The sequence below is a fragment of the Staurois parvus genome, unplaced genomic scaffold (genome assembly GCF_062004578.1).
Source record: "Staurois parvus isolate SC_StPar_1 unplaced genomic scaffold, SC_StPar_1.0 ptg000874l, whole genome shotgun sequence".
Taxonomy (NCBI): domain Eukaryota; kingdom Metazoa; phylum Chordata; class Amphibia; order Anura; family Ranidae; genus Staurois; species Staurois parvus.
The window spans coordinates 523,495-544,118 of NW_028318670.1; the positions used below are offsets into that span (position 1 = coordinate 523,495).

The 20,624-nt window shown below is 46.8% G+C and overlaps 4 protein-coding genes across 4 annotated transcripts in view; all 4 read left to right on the forward strand.

Annotated features, from left to right (window-relative positions):
* LOC149443125 (oocyte zinc finger protein XlCOF29-like) overlaps positions 1-2,320 on the forward strand; it is a 27,695-nt gene extending 25,375 nt beyond the window's left edge. Inside the window, exons 2-3 of the mRNA XM_089655798.1 lie at positions 1,328-1,442; positions 2,057-2,320. Coding sequence (XP_089511924.1) covers positions 1,328-1,442; positions 2,057-2,320 — 379 coding nt within the window. The remainder of the gene's footprint in view (positions 1-1,327; positions 1,443-2,056) is intronic.
* Positions 1-6,186, forward strand: part of LOC149443124 (uncharacterized) — a 41,895-nt gene extending 35,709 nt beyond the window's left edge. Inside the window, exon 8 of the mRNA XM_089655910.1 lies at positions 4,337-6,186. Within this exon, the coding sequence (XP_089512036.1) occupies positions 4,337-5,449 (1,113 nt within the window). The 3' untranslated portion in view covers positions 5,450-6,186. The remainder of the gene's footprint in view (positions 1-4,336) is intronic.
* The window catches only part of LOC149443119 (uncharacterized), a 170,318-nt gene that overhangs the window by 138,819 nt on the left and 10,875 nt on the right, over positions 1-20,624 (forward strand). The gene's annotated exons all lie outside the window — the stretch shown is intronic.
* Positions 2,307-4,053, forward strand: LOC149443126 (uncharacterized). Its single transcript, XM_089655900.1, has 3 exons — positions 2,307-2,648; positions 2,728-3,036; positions 3,118-4,053. Exons 2-3 carry the CDS (start codon positions 2,800-2,802, stop codon positions 3,403-3,405), a joined length of 525 nt encoding a protein of 174 aa, XP_089512026.1. The 5' UTR covers positions 2,307-2,648; positions 2,728-2,799; the 3' UTR covers positions 3,406-4,053.

The following is a 20,624-nucleotide window of genomic DNA, read 5'->3' on the forward strand; positions in this document are numbered from 1 at the left end:
CACCATCACGTCTGTCTTCTTCTTCTTCCACCATCACGTCTGTCTTCTTCTTCTTCCACCGTCACGTCTGTCTTCTTCTTCTTCCACCGTCACGTCCGTCGTCTTCTTCCACCGTCACGTCCGTCTTCTTCTTCCACCGTCACGTACGTCTTCTGTTTCCACCGTCACGTCCGTCTTCTTCCACCATCACGTCCGTCTTCTTTTTCCACCGTCGCGTCCGTCTTCTTCCACCGTCACATCCGTCTTCTTTTTCCACCGTTGCGTCCGTCTTTTTCTTCCACCTTCACGTCCGTCTTCTTTTTCCACCATCGCGTCCGTCTTCTTCTACCGTCACGTCCGTCTTCTTTTTCCTCCGTCGCGTCCGTCTTTTTCTTTTTCCACCGTTACGTCCGTCGTCTTCTTCCACCGTCACGTCCGTTGTCTTCTTCCACCGTCTCGTCCGTCGTCTTCTTTTTCCACCGTCACGTCTGTCTTCTTCCTACATCCTCATGTCCGTCTTCTTTTTCCACCGTCACGCCCGTCTTCTTTCTCCACCGTCACGCCCGTCTTCTTTTTCCATCGTCACGTTCGTCTTCTTCTTCCACCGTCACGTCCCTCTTCTTCTTTTTAAACCGTCACGTCCGTCTTCTTCTTCCACCGTCACATCCTCTTTCTATCCCCGACCCAGCGGTCTAAATCGTTCCTGGCCCATTTAAGATTGGGCACTTCATTTTTTATGCTCCGCCCACTTTTGGGATATTAAAATTTAAAATGAATAATTGACTTCTGTGTACTAAGCTTGGGCTTAGATCTCCGGAGAGATCATTGTTTTGTAGTGTCTATGTACTCGGTCTAAGTTCATTGCCAATCTGTATGCAATTGCACTGTGTGCTGGCAGATTGCATGCAGACTGTAAGCTAGCAGATCTGCCAGACAGATATCTGTGTGTGTGTGGTGGCCCAGCAGTCCATTTGTTGTGTCTGGTGTGGGGGGGGGGGGGTGTGGACAGTAGACGATTGATCAACCCTGGAGTTCGCGTTTGTAGGATAGCTGTAGGAATCCTAGAAGGGTGTGCCAATTGCTAGACTGCTCCCCAACCCTTAGAGTGCACCAGATTGTATGAAAGATTCCTATCTGCCTGTGTGTGGTCAGCCAGCTAGATTGGAATGGAATCTCCCTCTAGTGGTGGCCAGAGGTAGTGCGGACTGTGAAAGGGTATCCTGGACGGTCATTATTGTTCTAAGTAAGTCCCCCTCATTCCCTCTTTACCCCAAGACTAGGGCCACGCCCCAGTTAGTTGCCATGATTGTGTGAGTGTACACTAAGTACATCTGCTATCCATCTACAGAGAAACCTGCATAGATCACATGACCACACGAATGAGAATGGAGGAGGACCAGAGTCACATGACTGAGAGGATACTAAACCTCACCCTGAAGATCATCTACCTGCTGACCGGAGAGGTGAGGAGGATTCTGGGAGGTCACATGACATCACTCTCATCTTTATTAATGAAACACAGACTTGACTGGAGAGGTGAGGAGGATTCTGGGAGGTCACATGCAGGGGCGGACTGACCATTTGGAAACTCGGGCACTGCTCGAGGGCCGGGGGTCAGTAGGGGGCCCCATGAGAGACCCTGGTACCTTTTTCATAGGCTTTTTTGAGTTTGGGCAAGGACACAGGGGCCCCATGATCCCCTATTGCCCGGGGGCCCCATGAGTTGTAAGTCCGCCCCTGGTCACATGACATCACTCACTTCTATTAATAAAACACAGACCTGACCGGAGAGGTGAGGAGGATTCTGGGAGGTCACATGACATCACACAGACCTGACCAGAGAGGTGAGGTGGATTCTGGGAGGTCACACGGCATCACATAGACCTGTCCGGAGAGGTGAGGAGGATTCTGGGAGGTCACATGACATCACACAGACCTGACCGGAGAGGTGAGGAGGATTCTGGGAGGTCACATGACATCACTCTGGTCTAGTCTGGCCAATAGACCATGTTCTTCTTGTAGACATGTAGATGATGTCAGATGATTGATATCGGTTTCTCTTTCTCCTGATCTGTAGGATTATGTTGTAGTGAAGAAGTCTAGTGGGGAGCCAATCTCAGGAGGATGGAGCAGGACCCAGAGCCCCACCATGATTCCTCCCCCTCGTTCTCCCATACCTGAGAGGAACAAAGAGCAGAAGATCCTGGAACTGACCACCATGATGGTCCATCTGCTGACAGGAGAGGTGAGCGGTGCCGGGAATTCTGGGACATTCTCCAGTAACAGACAAGGGATGTGTCTGGATGGTGACTATATCATTGTGTGTATCAGGTTCCTATAAGGTGTCAGGGTGTCACTGTCTATTTCTCCATGGAGGAGTGGGAGTATTTAGAAGGACACAAGGACCTCTACAAGGACGTCATGATGGACAATCAGCCGCCCCTCACATCACCGGGTAAGAGGAGACTTTATTGGAAAGGAGAGAGCAGTACGGAGGATCCACCTAGATCCCCCATCATCTGATAAACACATAGAAACAATGGATTCAGTCAGTGTGTGTGTTTCCTACAGATGGATCCAGTCATGGGAACCCACCAGAGAGATGTCCCCGTCCTCTGTATTCCTGGGATTCCACACAGGAAGGTCACACCATCCCTCACCATCATCCGGTAGATGAGGAACAAGTATTGGTTGTTCTGATTTAAACACAGCATACTTGTTACAATGATTTTTTTATTATCTATTCAGATTGGAAACTTCAAAGAGTATAACTTTGTTGGAAAAGAAGAGTATAAAGAGGAGGATGAGGAGTATGGAGTGATGGTGGAGTTTTCAGAAAGACACAAGGATGTGATGGAGCCACCTAATACCAGGAACCCACCAGAGAGATGTCCCTGTCCTCTGTATTCCCGGGATTCCACACAGGAAGATCCCACCATCCCTCACCATCATCAGGTAGATGGATCCAATCATGGGAACCCACCAGAGAGATGTCCCCTTCCTCTGTATTCCTGGGATTCCACACAGGAAGGTCACACCATCCCTCACCATCATCAGGTAGATGATGTACAAATCACAACTATCAGTGATTGTTCCTCAAGCTTTCTTGTTATAATGTACATTTTATTATATATTTAGAGTGAAAACCTCAGAGATTATAATATTGTTGTTAAAGAAGAGGATGATGAGTATGGAGGGATGATTCTTTCTAAGGGACACAAGGACCTCTACAAGGACGTCATGATGGACAATCAGCCGCCCCTCACATCACCGGGTAAGAGGAGACTTTATTGGAAAGGAGAGAGCACTATATACTCTGTTGTAAATTACATACTCCTGACCCCTGCACTATATACTCCATGTTGTACATTACATACTCCTGACCCCTGCACTATATACTCTATGTTGTACATTACATACTTCTGACCCCTGCACTATATACTCCATGTTGTACATTACATACTCCTGACCCCTGTACTATATACTCCATGTTGTACATAACATACTCCTGACCCCTGCACTATACACTCCATGTTGTACATTACATACTCCTGACTTCTGCTCTCCCCCAACTGCTATATATACACATAATATGTTTTCTCCTCTGTTCCCCCCATTTCCTACCAGCTGGACATTTTATATTGGATGATGTGATTGGAGCACAGACTGTTACATGGTGATAATAATGTGATCACATCTTCCAACCAGAAAGTTATAATGGGGGAGGAGCCAATACCCCAATGATGGTGGTCTTCAGGATGGGGAGGAGCCAATACCCAATGATGGTGGTCTTCAGGATGGGGGAGGAGCCAATGATGGTGGTCTTCAGGGTCAGGATGGAGGAGGAGCCAATACACCAATGATGGTGATGTTCAGGATGGGGGAGGAGCCAACACCCCAATGAAGGTGGTCTTCAGGATGGGGGAGGAGACAATATCCCAATGATGGTGGTCTTCAGGACCAGTCCAGTCTCCCTCTTGGTCCCCCTCCCCCCATCCTCACTCTCTGACCTCTGGTGGGGCTCCTGTGTAGTAATCCTCTTTGTCTTTGTATTTTAGTCCATGGCCGGGAGATGAGGAAAACCTCCGAGGATTGTCTCACTTTGTCTCCAGACTGGAAAGTAGAAGATGAGGACATCACACAGTATGGTCCAGGAGAAAACCCGGCTCCCTCCAATGTCCATCTGGCACCACCCAGTGTAGATGAACCATCGGATTCCTCATATCCTGAGGAACCTCAGACTGTGCGGGACCGGGCCGGCCTTCCAACAGGGAAGAGCTTCTCCTGTACTGAGTGCGGGAGGGGTTTCCGTTATAAATCCGGTCTTATTCTGCATAAAAGAACTCACATTAGTAAGCCACATTCCTGTCCTGAGTGCGGGAAATGTTTCCGTTTTAAATCCCGTCTTATTGTGCATGAAAGATCTCACATGAGTAAGAAGCCACCTTCCTGTCCTGAGTGCGGGAAATGTTTTCGTTTTAATTCCCATCTTGTTGTGCATAAAAGAACTCACACAGGTGAGAAGCCACATTCCTGTCCCGAGTGCGGGAAATGTTTTTCATTGAAATCCAATCTTTCCAAACATCAGAGATTGCACATAGGGGAGAAGCTGTATTCCTGTCCTGAGTGCGGGAAATGTTTTTCAGATAAGTTTGATTTTTATTCTCATCAGAGGACTCACACAGGTGAGAGACCATATTCCTGTGCTGAGTGCGGGAAATGTTTTTCAGTGAAGTTTAGTCTTTGCAGACATCAGAGATCTCACACAGAACAAAAGCCGTATTTCTGTCCTGAGTGTGGGAAATGTTTTTCACAGAAGCCCCATCTTTACAGACATCAGAGATCTCACACAGGGGAGAAGCCTTATTCCTGTCCTGAGTGCGGGAAATGTTTTGCAGATAAGTCCAGTCTTTCTGCACATCAGAGATCTCACACAGGGGAGAGACCATATTCCTGTGCTGAGTGCGGGAAATGTTTTTCACGGAAGTACGATCTTTATACTCATCAGAGGACTCACAGAGGTGAGAGACCATATTCCTGTGCTGAGTGCGGGAAATGTTTTTCACGGAAGTCCGATCTTTATACTCATCAGAGGACTCACACAGGTAAGAAGCTGTATTCCTGTGCTGAATGTGGGAAATGTTTTTCACATAAATCACGACTTGCCAAACATCAGAGGTCTCACACAGGGGAAAAGCCATATTCCTGTGCTGAGTGCGGGAAATGTTTTGCAGATAAGTCCAGTCTTTGCAGACATCAGAGATCTCACACAGGGGAGAAGCCGTATTCCTGTCCTGAGTGCTGGAAATGTTTTTCAACTAAGCCCAGTCTTTCTGAACATCAGAGATGTCACACAGAAGAGAGGTCATATTCCTGTCCTGCATGTGGGAAATGTTTTTCAAGGAGGTTCAATCTTTACAGACATCAGAGATCTCACACGGGGGAGAAGCCACGTTCCTGTCCTGAGTGAGGGAAATGTTCCTCACTGAAGTCCTGCCTTCCTGCTCAGCAGGGGTCCCACACAATCCTCAAGGTGTATTAGTGTCTTGAGTGCGGGAAATGTCTTCTATATGAATTTTGCTGGGTATCCCAGCTCATGATCTGAGGAAGGGGCCAGTCCCTGAAACATGTTCTCATGATGACCGGCTTTTCTCCATTGGTTTGACATGGCTTGAGTGCTCTGGATTGTCATGTCATCCACCTGGTGAGAGACCACCCAAACAAGGGCTGGTGAGGGCAAACTGGAAGCCTAGGGGAGCACTCAAGCCATGTCATACCAAAAGAGAGAAGCCAATCATGATAACATGTTTCAGGGACTTGCCCCTTCCTTAGATCATGAGGAAGGGTCAAGGCTTCTCACCATTGGTATGACATGGTTATGGTGCTCCCCTAGGCTTTCAGTTTGCCCTCACCAGCCCTTGTTCTGGTGGTCTCTCACCAGGTGTATGACAATCCAGAGCACTTAAGCCATGTCATACCAATGTCCCCTCCCCCCATTGTCTATGTCGGGATCTTTCCTACCACACTTTGTTATAACAATGGAACACGTTGTGTATTGTACGCCAATCAATAATGACTCCGCCTCCACATTCCAGACAAGGGATCTTCCCGACCAATCGGATTTCTGCCTTTACTGTCCCGATTCTATGACTGTAATCTTTGTACAAAGTAAAATTCTAATAAAATATATAATGAATGAACAATAAATAGTGAGTGTCTGTGCGATGACGGCAAACGGGTATCCAAAGATGGCTGGTAGGTAACGCTGTACAGGTCATCTGTGTACAGTTAACCAGGAATGCTGGCCCAGGTGCAGGGGTCAGGAGTATATCGTATACAGCCCAGGTGCAGGGGTCAGGAGTATATCATATACAGCCCTGTGTATAGAGTGCAGGGGTCAGGAGTATATCATATACAGCCCAGGATACAGAGTGCAGTGGTCAGGAGTATATCATATACAGCCTTGTGTATAGAGTTCAGGGGTCAGGAATATATCATATACAGCCCTGTGTATAGAGTGCAGGGGTCAGGAGTATATCATATACAGCCATGGGTACAGAGTGCAGTGGTCAGGAGTATATCATATACAGCCTTGTGTATAGAGTTCAGGGGTCAGGAGTATATCATATACAGCCCTGTGTATGCAGTGCAGGGGTCAGGAGTATATCAAATACAGAGCTGTGTATAGAGTGCAGGGGGCAGGAGTATCATATACAGACCAGGTGCAGGGGTCAGGAGTATATCATATACAGCCCTGTGTATAGAGTTCAGTGGTCAGAAGTATATCATATACAGCCCATCGTACAGAATGCCAGTAATCAGAAGAACATCATAAACCGCCTCATACACAGAGCAGTGGCCAGAAACAAGTCATATACAGCCCAGTGTACAGAGTGCAGTGGTCACTATCTCTGATTGCTAAGGAAGCAGTGGAGGGTGGCACTGCCAAAGTTTGGGTCACACGATTAGCTTATTCCTACTCTCTAAAACCCAGAGCTCATCCCTAGTGGTCAGTGTAGCGGTCCCTTACATTGGTGACCGATGGGAGAAGGACCCCCTTATATCAGTGGTCAGTGTAGCGGTCCCTTACATTGGTGACCGATAGGAGAAGGACCCCCTTATATCAGTGGTCAGTGTAGCGGTCCCTTACATTGGTGACCGATGGGAGAAGGACCCCCTTATATCAGTGGTCAGTGTAGCGGTCCCTTACATTGGTGACCGATGGGAGAAGGACCCCCTTATATCAGTGGTCAGTGTAGCGGTCCATTACATTGGTGACCGATGGGAGAAGGACCCCCTTATATCAGTGGTCAGTGTAACGGTCCTTTACATTGGTGACCGATGGGAGAAGGACCCCCTATATCAGTGATCAGTGTAGCGGTCTCTTACATTGGTGACCGATGGGAGAAGGACCCCTTATTTCATTGGTCAGTGTAGTGGTCCCTGACATTGGTGACCGATGGGAGAAGAACTCCCTTATATCAGTGGTCAGTGTGGTGGTCCCTGACATTGGTGACCGATGGGAGAAGGACCCCCTTATATCAGTGGTCAGTGTGGTGGTCCCTTACATTGGTGACCGATGAGAGAAGGACCCCCTTATATCAGTGGTCAGGGTAGTGCACTCTGAACTCTGTGCTGTATATGATATACTCCTGACCACTGCACTTTGCATCCTGGGTCCTATATGGCATCCACCTGACCACTGCAGTCTGGGCCAGTATTATTACCTCTAAAGGCTTTTGAAGTGTCACCTATGAGAAACATTTAGATGTTGTCATCGTTACACCGACACACAGAACATTTTTTTTTTGCAGTTTTGAACCTACTATCTAAATTAAGGTATTTTATAAGGTGATAAATAGCAAGAAAACAGTTATTTTTATTTTTGGCACAGGGCCAGACACCCTGTGGCCGCTCTCATTTGGGGGCGTTACACCGATGTTTTTATACCAATTATCAAGCTGGGTTGTATTATTTTATTACCCACCGACAACAGCTGAAATTTCAGTGACCTCCCCTTTATTGTAGGGGGGTATTATATAACAGCGCATGTAGTGCCCCTTTAGTTAACTAGGGGGAGCTAGACAGGTTTTCAGCTAAAGGCTGGATGGCAGCCTGGTGTGAGTCAGCATGGGATGAGTCAAGCAGGTTCTCTTTATGCCAGGGCTGAGGGCTCTGCAGGTCAGTTCCTGCTCTAGAAACTTGAGACGTTTCCAAAAGGCAGTGGGTGGGGGTGAGGAGTCTGATCTGCATACTTATGGGATCTTGGCCAATCCCCAAGTAAGTGGCTTGGCATGGGGCCAGGATAGTCCTTGAATATGAGAGAACCTGAACAGCAGGGGAGTAGTGTCGGGTGGGGGATGGAGTGGATACCGGAGGCTGGGAGGGGGCCCAGGGAAGGGCCTACCTGCAGGCAGGTACTGGGAAGGAGGATCTTTCAGCCTCAACCATCACCTGAGAGAGGACAGCCTGGGAAGCAGGGAATGAGCCAGCCCAGCGTCAGACCTTAAGGCAGCCATCAAGATCACGGGAGAGGACTGAGTAAGTGATCCTTCACCCCCTGGGCCAGATAAGGGGAGGGTGGGAAAACTGGCTAGCCCCCATCTGGGACTGTTGATTTACAGTGGGTCCCTTTCCCCATTCCAGGGTTTATATCCTTTAGACATTTCATCATTCCAGGGTTTTATCCCTCAGATCTTTCATCGAAGGGTTTATCCCTCATACCTTTCACAATTTCAGGGTTTATAGCCCTCAGACCTGTCACCATTCCAGGGATTCCCTCAGGCAGCTGGGTGGACAGGAGAATTCATCTGGGGTCTGAAAGGAATGATTTTCTTTTCCCCTCAGAGACCCCCGGTCTGTGGAGAGATTCCTGGTTTATCAGCAGAATTCTGGGAACACCCCTTGAACACGGGAATAACGGCAGCTTATGTTCAGAGATGTTCAAAGTTTATGAGGCATTAATAAGATTATATAGACTACAGATAATAATAAGGGAGGGGGGAGCGAGTTTCAAAACTGTAACTTGTAAATTTCCATCATGAGCTAACTACATGAAACATGACATATACATTTCTTGGTACAAATTGTTTTGGCTAACTTTCTGAAAAACAACCAGACAGAAACATTGTCAGGGTCATGTTAGCTTCTGTTGATACATCCTTGAACAACTAAAACAGTTTAATTAAACTTCTAATATATCTGCAAAAAGCTAACTTAATACTTAAAATGGTGTACATAATACAAAATGGAAGTTATCTAGATCCTTTCAATCCCCTCTGAGATCATGAACATGATCTCAATTCTTTACTTCATTCATCTTTTTGTACATAGCCAGATAACCTTCATTTGTATTTTGCGGCTTGGTAGCTCTAGCAATGCAATATAATGAGCATTTAAAACATAGATATAAAGATAAAACAAAAAACAATATCATGACTATGCATACAGCGATACCTTTCATCCATGAAAAGACGGAACCAAATCCTGATCCTAACCAATCAAAAGGAGTCCATCCATCTTTTCCTATAGCTCTAACTTCTTCCATCAAACAATCTACCTGTTCCCTGTATTGCTTTATTATTTCATAATAATCTGGAACAATCATTGTGGTATTATATATCCAAGTACAACATTCATAATCCTCTGTCATCTCACACAAACCTGTCAGAGCAGCACTCATGCTTTCAATAGCTAATTCTTGCATCTCCAGCTGTTTTCTAATAGCTCTGGTCTCAGTATTTAGCAACCCCATGTCCTTAGAGTTCCTCTCCAGTATGTCATCAATAATGTTTGTGTAATTATTTATTTTGTTCATAAGTGTTATTCCCCATCCCGTGTAGGTAGGGAACCATGACCAAACCTTATCGCCTGTAGAGAATAGATCTACCTTTTCTTGTTTGGTTTCCCTTCTCTGTCTCAGAGTTAGTTGGTGTTTTGGGTATGTACTGGCTTTTACCTGGTGTTCCTTTTGGTCTATAGCTGCCATAATTGGCACTAATTGGGCTACATAGCACCAGCCCTGGACATTACTCGGTATCCAAGGTTAACAGATCTTACCACAACAGATATAGGTATTGTTTCCCAAGGAGATCGGCAATTTTTGTGTTGCAGAGCGAAATTCAGGGGTGACAACAAGTGTAAAATAAAAAAGAAGTTTTCCAAACATAGTTTTCCCCACATTATCTTGTATCCCTTCTAAACTTTCATTCAGGGTTTTACCATTTACTTGCCAGAGTTTCACAGAAGAAGTTCCATCCCTCCTTCCAGGATCAGATATGTTTAATATAGACTGAGAGCACATTCCCTTTCCCTTGTGGGAAGTATTCCCCAGTCTAAAACACCAATCGGGGAGTTGAGTGACTCCCAGAGTTGGAAAAGATATGGTGGCATTAGAAGTAATATTGGTCAAACCAATACTTACATTCCCTTTTATTAACAAAAATATTTTGACTGGAGCGGCCAGAAGAGGAATTTCATATGTGCTAGGATGTAACTTACTACATATCCAACATTTATCATAACCTGACTTTTGAGCATAAGCAGATTTAAACTGCATCATCAACATTTTTCCTGAAAAAGGATTGTTCTCTTCAAAACTTCTTTTTGACTTTCTTTCACTTTTGGTTATCTGGGTCTCATTTAAAACTAGTCCTTGACCACAGATACCTTTTATTAGACCCAAGTCCTCAGGGTGATAAATACAGTTAGTTAGGATCCATACTGGCAGGAAAAAGAGCACAGTCAGTGTGCCCAATAGGACCCAGAGCTTCAAAGCACCATGAGGGCAGTAAGGAATGTCATCTTCAGGGTCTTTCTCACCGACTTCACCCGCTCTTCGAGGATTTTCTACTTGTCCTTCACCTCCATTTTCCTTCTCGTATTTCTCAGGTGTTTGGTTCACCTTCTTCACTCGACTAGCATGGATCCAGGACTGGGAATTCTCCACCAGAACAGCCGTTCTGGTAACCGCTATCACCGTAGTAGGTGGTCCAAAGGGGTAGCCTTGCTTCTTGTCTTTAGCGAGTTGGCGGACCACTACGACATCTCCCACTTGGAAAAGGTGTGTTGGTTCCTGAAAAGATAAAGCAGAGGTGCGAGCAACATTTCTTTCAATCTGATCTAAAGTCTGAATCAATTTTCTCACATATTCTTGTTGTACCAGGTCAAGGTCCCCTCTTTCTAACATAAGTGGCTGTCTAGCCCAAGGAGTGGGGAACGGTCTTCCCATTAATATTTCAAAAGGAGATAACCCTGTAGTCTTATTAGGTGTCATTCTTACCTCTGCTAGAATTGCAGGTAACATCTTCTTCCAGTGGGTATAGGTTCCTCCAGTGGCCTTCCTCAACTTATCCTTAATTGTCCTGTTCATCCTTTCTACTATACCCGAACTTTGAGGATGATAGGGAATATGAAATTTCCAATCTATCTTAAGTACTTTTACCAAATCTTGACATACCTTGGCCACAAAAGCTGGTCCGTTATCAGAATTTATCTGCAGCGGACATCCCCATCTGGGTATTATCTCCTGTGTAAGAATTCTGACTACAGTTTGTGCATCTTCTTTATTAGTGACAAATGCTTCCACCCATCTGCTAAACATATCCACCATTACCAACAAAAACTCTTGCCTCTGTCCTGTTTTTGGCATGTGGGTAAAATCTATTTGTAAATGGGTGAAAGGTGTAGTTGGGTACACTAGATGCTGGTGTTGTGATTTCTTTGGGTTCTGTGAATTGTTCCTTATACATGTAATGCACCTAGAAACATATTCTTTCACCAACCTAGATAAGCCTGTAATGTAAAAATCCTGCAATAATGTTTCACATGTCTTTTTCCATCCTCTATGTCCTAGACCATGGTACTGTGCAATGAACAATGGGGCACTTGACATGGGAATGCATGGTTTCCCCTCTAAGCACACTAGACCAGAAGCTGGATCTAGTTGTGCTCCAGAACCATTCCAGTCTGCTAAATCGATTTTTGTAGCAAATTTTTGTAAATCTGCATACATCTGGTCATGTGGGGTAGTTGTGACTCCTGAAGTGAGCAAAGGCATCTGCTCACTGGCCACCTGTTGTAATGCGGCTTCCTTTGCTACCTTATCTGCTAATGCATTTCCTTTAGCAATATAATCTCTGCGATTTGTATGTGCCCTGCAATGTAGAATGGCTAATGTTTTTGGTAACTGTATGGCTTTGAGTAGATCAGATATCAAGGAAGAGTGAGATATGGTTTTGCCATCAGCAGCAATGAATCCTCTTCTCTCCCAAATGACCCCAAAATCGTGTACAGCACAATGGGCGTACTTGGAGTTTGTGTAAATGTTGACATCCTGTCCTGCAAATAATTGACATGCTCTTGTAAGGGCAATCAGTTCAGCTGCTTGGGCTGACTGATATGGAATTGGCTTTGCCTTGAGTATTTTGTCAGGAAGTTGCACAATGCCGTATCCTGCATGGTAAGTACTATCATTTGGCCTAGAACATGAGCCATCTACAAACACATCTGGGGCCCCATCAAGAGCCACAGCTGACATGTCGGACCTAGGGGAAGTGTCTTGCTGTATGTGGGTTATACAATTGTGTTCTGGTGCCACTTTATCCTGTTCCCCCTTTAGCCCCAGTAGGGCATTCAAAATTGGAGTAGGACCTGAATTTGCTGAAGAATATTTAATAATCAAGTTGGGATCAGATAGAAGAATCACTTCATATCCGCTCAACCTTTGTGCTGACATGTGTTGAGTGTGTATGTTTTTCAGTAGTAAGGACACTTGATGTGTGGTGTGTAGGGTAGTTTCATGTCCCAATGTGAAAGAAACAGCCATCTCCACCAGAATCGCGCACGATGCAACAGCTCTCAGACAAGCAGGCATGCCCTGAACCTGAATTGGCACTACTTTGGAAAAAAAAGCTACAGGGCGGAGCTTGCCTCCATGTTCCTGAGCCAGGACCCCCGCCATGGTTGTACAATTTTCCCTAGCATACAGATGAAACATTTTCTTATAATCAGGTAGTCCAAGACCAGGGGCCGTTACCATAGCATTCTTCAGGTACACAAAGGCATCAACCATTTCATTTGACCATGTGAGAATGTCAGGTGATTCTGAAAGTGTGGCAGACCTCAGAGTGTGATCATAGAATGAACAATCAGGTATCCATTGGCGGCAGTAACCAATCATACCAAGAAAAGTTAGCATGTCCTTTTTTGTTTGTGGGCGGGGCAGACCCACGAGAGCCGCAGCTCTTTTGTGACTGACATTCCTCTCACCATGACTTAGAATAAAACCAAGGTATTCAACCTGTTTTTGGCACCATTGCAATTTCTTTTTAGATGCTTTGTGACCATTCCCTGACAACCATTCTAACAGAGACCAACTATCCTCCTGATTGCCGCCTGACTTGGACTACAAATCAATAGGTCATCCACATATATAATGAGGACCGAAACATTGGGAGGGGTCCAGGACCTCAGTGTGGTCTGGAGGGCAAGTGAGTAGACTGCAGGCGAATCTACATAGCCCTGGGGCATTCTACACCAGGTCATCTGGCGGTTACGGAACGTAAATGCAAATAGCGCCCTCATCTGGTGGTCCACAGGAACCGAAAAAAATGCATTTGTTAAATCAATCACTGTAAAATATTCTGCATCGGATGGAATGGAGGTGAGGAGTGATGGCACATCAGGCACTATTGGGGCTAATGGAACCACCAAATTATGGCCCTCAAATCTTGTACAAACCTGTAAGAGCCATCCTGGAAATTACTACTATTAACCTTCTCTTTTCTTACAATATCTAAACATCCCACTGCCTCCTTCTCGTGAAGAGAGGTCTGAAACTCAACAACAGTTTTAGTTGCCCAGTCAGAGACCTGCTGCTTCACGGCTAATCCTGCTTCTGGCATAAGACCTGTTATGAATGTCTGAATCATCAATGGACTTAACTCTCCAGTTAGAGCCAGTCCTGCTTCTTGTGTCCAGACATCCTTGAACCTTTTCCAAAATTCTAATACAGTTTCTCCTACCTTCTGTTTACATGCTGTAGCAATAGGGAGGGAAGCCTTATTCCTGAAAACCCTTTTTAATTCTGTGTCAAGCTCCTCCCACATAGTTTCTCTCCCTTCTGTGGTATTTAGTTTATAGGCAGTAGCCTGTGTATTACTTGGTTCTATGTGACTAATGCTTTTTACATTTATCCAATCCCAAGCTGGATTATTTCCCAGAATACCATCAATGATCAATCTCATATCTTCCTGTGTGTAATTTCTTCCTAAACATGCCTTTTTTAAATAAGCAAGTGTACCTCCAGGAGATACTGTAGGCTTGGGACAATGTTTAACAATCTTATTAATATCTTCTAATTCTATGGGTTTTTTTAGAATTAGTTCTCCTGCTGTGAGAAAAGGTAGTGTCAATATAGCCAACTCCTTTCCTCCTACGGCCCCCTCATCTTCTCTTTTTCCCTCTAGTTTTTTATCCATGGATCTAAGCTGCATTCTAAATTCCTCCACATCTCTGCCCTTTCTATGACTGGTGTCACTTCTTCTCCATTGACCATCCTTTTTCTGTAATTTTATTATATTTACCTGTCCCTGTTCTTCGTATTCCAACTCTCCTTCGTTGTCATTATTTTCCGTAAGGATGCCTTGAACTTGGCTACCCTCTTTGTCTGGTGATTTTATACTAATAATCTGTTTGGGTCTAGTGGAGGGGCCTGGCTGTATTGGTTGTGGATTCGGGACGGGAAGTGGCGCAGGGACAGGGGCAGGGACTGGAGGGGCAGGAGCAGGGGCAGGGGCTGGAGGGGCATTAGGCTGGGGAGTAGTCATCCCCAAACTGATCAAAAAATCATCATCAGCAGCATTTTTAAAACCACTTAATGAAGGATATATATTATACGGAGGGGGTGGGATTGGTGTCTGAACTGTTTTCAGTCCAATCTTGGGTCTGCATGTCTTTTCAGATTGATGCTTTTCCTGGCATATTTTTAATGTATCCAATTTCAACTTCCTCTTTTGTTTTAAAGAGAAAATCAAATTGAACTTTCCCTTGCTATTATCAACCCAATACGGTGACCATTTCAACCAGTTTTCTCCCCCTTTCTTCATATAAACTTGGTCCCATTGTGGGTCCCCCTCATACCAAGGAAAGGCTTGTTTGTCCCCCAAACATAATCCCTTAACCATGTCTGTATGAAAAGGATCATTTGCCCCCTTTCTTGGGAATGGGTCTGTACTCCCCATAGCTTCTGTCCAGCCTGCCATACAATCCACCCAGGGATTTATTAAATAATAGTCCGTTCCACAAACTCTAGCAACATAATCCTTACAATTTTCTCCCTTTTCTGGGGGACCTGGTGGGTAACTACCTCCTTGACCCATATTTAGACAGTGGATAAGACAATTTTACCTTAAAATCTTATTTTGTTCCACACAACAAATTATCTTATACTTCTACGCAACAGAAAGAAAAAGCAAAAGACAGATAAACCAGAATCTGCTCCACAGACTTATTAACCTTTTGATAACTTCCCAAAAGTTATCTCTTCACTGTTTTACCAAAAAACAGTGTGTTCTACCAAAGAACAATCTGTGTTTACCAAAAACACCTTTTGTATAGTGCACTATTTTGTAACTCTACCAAAGAGTTAAGTCTGCTTACCAAAAGCAGCTACAGGTTATCACAGGTCTATATAGACAATACAGAATGATTCAAGACCTTCCCTCAACACAGGGCAAGAAAGAGCTTTTAGTCATAAAAAGACAAAAGGTTTACTTACCAAGTGAGGTGGGTGGTCATCCCGGGCTGAGCCCCCAGCTGAAAGGAATGATTTTCTTTTCCCCTCAGAGACCCCCGGTCTGTGGAGAGATTCCTGGTTTATCAGCAGAATTCTGGGAACACCCCTTGAACACGGGAATAACGGCAGCTTATGTTCAGAGATGTTCAAAGTTTATTAGGCATTAATAAGATTATATAGACTACAGATAATAATAAGGGAGGGGGGAGCGAGTTTCAAAACTGTAACTTGTAACTTTCCATCATGAGCTAACTACATGAAACATGCAATATACATTTCTTGGTACAAATTGTTTTGGCTAACTTTCTGAAAAACAACCAGACAGAAACATTGTCAGGGTCATGTTAGCTTCTGTTGCTACATCCTTGAACAACTAAAACAGTTTAATTAAACTTCTAATATATCTGCAAAAAGCTAACTTAATACTTAAAATGGTGTACATAATACAAAATGGAAGTTATCTAGATCCTTTCAGGGTCTGGGGTGGTGCACCAGAAGGGCTGGAGAGTTCTTCAAGAAGAGACAGTTTGGTTGCTAAGGAGATATTTGTAGTTCCCTGGGCATCCCATACACTACTCAACCCCATCCTAGTTCAATACCCCTTAGTGGAATCACAAGAACAAGCTCGAGGACCGTCTCTGGAGTGCAAGTGTGGAGGAAAATGTGAGTTGCCTGGTTGTGCAGATCCATAGGGGGACCCAGGACTTGGCGAATCCTAGGGGGGTAGTGCTACACGTATATAAAAATAATTTATTTTCGCCATTTTGTAGTTTACAGACAATATGTGGAAGGCATCTACACCTGAGGATGTGAACATAATATATACGAAACGCGTTGAGTTATAGGGTGTATATCTCCATTTTTTATCAGACGTGTTCTTTAAAATATTATGAACGATTATTTTAAGAATTGTATACTTTATGTTGATGCTTGTCAGATATGAGAACTAACTTGGTATTTTGAATCCTCTGATGTATGGACACGGTTTAGAAAAATGAGAGGAAGACTCTGAATACCCATCAGATCCCAATGGGGAGGAATCTCCTGCTGGATCTCTATACTGATATGGACGGAGGATGGGTGAGGAACATAAGGACGCCACATTGTTTGATGGAAATGAAAATGATCGACCTACAGAGGACTGAATTCAAAGACATACCGAAAATCAAAGTGAAGAAATGATGCAGCAGGCGAGTCCATTGTGCTGAAATGTCATTGCAGCAACTCAGAATGGTTGTCAGGAATGGACTTGCCAGTGGTGGTGCGACTCACCTGCCTTGTGGGCTGCAGTACCAGGGCTGGCCAGCGGGTGCTCTCAGCAACCAGAGGCTGACTCCTGCAATGAGCCATCACCTGAGGCTGATTCCAGCAGGTGTATTTAAGGAATGGCCAGGCCTGTGATCAGGGCCTTGGTGTAATGTTTCCCATGCGCCCCTGTACCTGCATCCTGTCTGCTTCCTGATTCTGCTTGATCCTGACTCTGAGTGAACTCTGCCTGTCCTGACCTTGGCTATTCGTGACCCCTCTTCCGCTCTCTCCTGGTACCCTGTTTGCCCGTTTGCTACCGACCCGGCCTGCCCGACTACGTTGATTTGTATATATGGTTATCTGTTGGAGTTTGGGTTGTTTGCACTGTGTTATGTTTACCTTGCACTGCGTTTTGTGTTGTTTAGTCTTAATAAATTGTCTTATTTACACTATGCCTGAAGCCTGCATTTCCCTGTGTCAGTCCACACATTTCTGGTCATACCCGGATCCCTAACAGAACACCAAGGCCATTCCTGACCAGAAGTGGCTGCACAGGGAAGCCATCTTGGCTTATTGTTGTGAAGGATGCATCCGGAGGAGGTTATATACTTGTGTCTACTAGTCTTTGATGACAAAGAATATGCCTATGAGACTCTGCAGGAATATACCAGGGATCAGCTGCTAGAATGCATACGGGTCGCGCATTCCCTGGTAGATCAGGACACACAGTTCTCTGAGGTGCAACCATTAATTCAGGCTTGTGTGTGGAGTTGGCTTCAGCTATTACCCCTGAAAGCAGGGATGACTTTTTTCCCCCATTCAGTGCAGATCAAGTGGAATCGCTGGTATGGTTGTTGGAGGAGGATCCAGATTGCTTCCATGAGCATTATGCAGCTTGTCCATCTCATGTGCTAGTGGAGTGTATAGACGCAGTGCAGTCTTTGGTCAGACAGGCTATGTGTAAGCGGAGTTGTTTTCAACCCATACTACAGTCCTGGGCAGACTTGTTACACCCAGCCTCAGTCAGCTTGCAACAAACCAGTCCTGCTTCTCATCATTCCTCTGCTCAAAGCTCTCTTCCTGCACTCCCGACAGCACCCCTAATGACAGCCCAGTATACCCTGCTAGCTACCACATGTCAGTCCCCTGCTCCCACTCGCTGCATCTATCCTGCCTTTTACCCTGTAAGGAAGCCCTCTGTAGCAACTGCTCCCTCCTTTGTTCCATCCTCCGGCTCTACCCTGTCTTCAGCTGCTCCATCCGTTTACAGACCTGCGTTTACTTACAATGCTCCAGTAACTAAACCCAAGAAGAAGTGAAAATTCTTTCCAACCAGTACCATCCTACCAGTATCCAAATCGGTCAGCCTGCTGTCTGAGAACCTGCCTTCTGTTATCCAGCCTGGTGCCCGCTGTTCAGCCTGATGCCCGGATGCCTGATGACTCAGTGTACCCGATCCGGCCTGATGACCCGATCCATCCTGATGACCCGATCCAGCCAGATGACTCAGTGCCCGCTCTCGAGCTTGGTGACCCAGTGCCCGTGGTTCTGCCAGATGACTCGGTGCCCGCTGTCGTGCCAGACGATTCGTTGCCCGCTGTCGTGCCAGATGACTTGGTGCCCGCTGCCCTGCCAGATGAGTTGGTGCCCGCTGTCGAGCTTGGTGACCCGGTGCCCGTGGTTCTGCTAAATGGCTCGGGGCCTGCTGTCATGCCAGATGACTCGGTACCCGCTGTCGTGCCAGATGACTCGGTACCCGCTGTCGTGCCAGATGACTCGGTGCCTGCTGTCGAGCTTGGTGACCCGGTGCCCGCGGTTCTGCTAGATGACTCGGTGCCCGCTGTCGACCTTGGTGACCCAGTGTTCGCGGTTCTGCTAGATGGCTCGGTGCCCGCTGTCGTGCCAGATGGCTCTGTCCCCGCTGTCGTGCCAGATGACTCGGTGCCCGCTTTCATGCCAGATGACTCGGTGCCCGCTTTCATGCCAGATGACTCGGTGCCCGCTGTCGAGCTTGGTGACCCAGTGCCCGCGGTTCTGCTAGATGACTCGGTGCCCACTGCTCCGCCTAATGGCCCGGTGCCCGCTACTCCGCCTGATGGCCCGGTACCCGCTGCCTTGCCTGCTGCTCCGCCTGATGGCCCGGTGCCTGCTGCTCCGCCTGATGGCCCGGTGCCCGCTGCTCCACCTGATGGCCCGGTGCCCGCTGCCTTGCCTGCTGCTCCACCTGATGGCCCGGTGCCCGCTGCTCCGACTGATGGCCCGGTACCCGCTGCTCCGCCTGATGGCCCGGTACCCGCTGCTCCGCCTGATGGCCCGGTGCCCGCTGCCTTGCCTGCTGCTCCGCCTGATGGCCCGGTGCCCGCTGCTCTGCCTGATGGGCCGGTGCCCGCTGCTCCGCCTTATGGCCCGGTGCCCGCTGCCTTGCCTTCTGCTCCACCTGATGGCCCGGTGCCCACTGCTCCGCCTGATGGCCTGGTACCCGCTTCTCCGCCTGATGGCCCGGTGCCCGCTGCCTTGCCTGACGTGCCTCTGCCTGCTGTCCCGCCTGACGTGCCTCTGCCTGCTGCCCAGCCTGACGTGCCTCTGACTGCTGCCCAGCCTGACGTGCCTCTGCCTTCTGCCCAGCCTGACGTACCAGCTCCTGATGCCCAGCCTGCTTCTGGAAATCCTGTGTCCAGCAATCTGCCTTCCTGCAGTCTCCTGCAAAAAGATAGGCCTATCAGCAGGAGACCCAGCCAATCGCTTGATTCCAGCAGTGGGATGTCCAGCCAGTTGCCGGAACATTTGGGCCATTACGGACTGTTTGGAGCGTCCTGAGGCCGCTCCTTGGGGGGGGGGGGGAATGTCAGGAATGGACTTGCCAGTGGTGGTGGGACTCACCTGCCTTGTGGGATACAGTACCAGGGCTGGCCAGCGGGTGCTCTCAGCAACCAGAGGCTGACTCCTGCAATGAGCCATCACCTGAGGCTGATTGCACCAGGTGTATTTAAGGAATGGCCAGGCCTGTGATCAGGGCCTTGGTGTAATGTTTCCCATGAGCCCCTGTAGCTGCATCCTGTCTGCTTCCTGCTTGATCCTGACTCTGAGTGAACTCCGCCTGTCCTGACCTCGGCTATTCCTGACCACTCTTCCGCTCTCTCTTGGTAACGTTTGCCCGTTTGCTACCGACCCGGCCTGCCCGACTACGTTGATTTGTATATATGGTTATCTGTTGGAGTTTGGGTTGTTTGCACTGTGTTATGTTTACCTTGCACTGCGTTTGTGTTGTTTAGTCTTAATAAATTGTCTTATTTACACTATACCTGAAGCCTGCATTTCCCTGTGTCAGTCCACACATTTCTGGTCATACCCGGATCCCTAACAATGGTCCTCAGTAGTCTGTGTTGCCCCCACGTGCTTGTATGCATGCCTGACATCGGGGGAGGCTCCTAATGAGACCAAGGCTGGTGTCCTGGGGGATGTCCTTCCAGATCTGGACCAGGGCATCACTGAGCTCCTGGACAGTCTGAGGTGCAACCTGGCAATGTCGGATGGACCGAAACATGACATCCCAGAGGTGTTCTATTGGATTTAGGTCAGGCGAGCGTGGGGGCCATTCAAT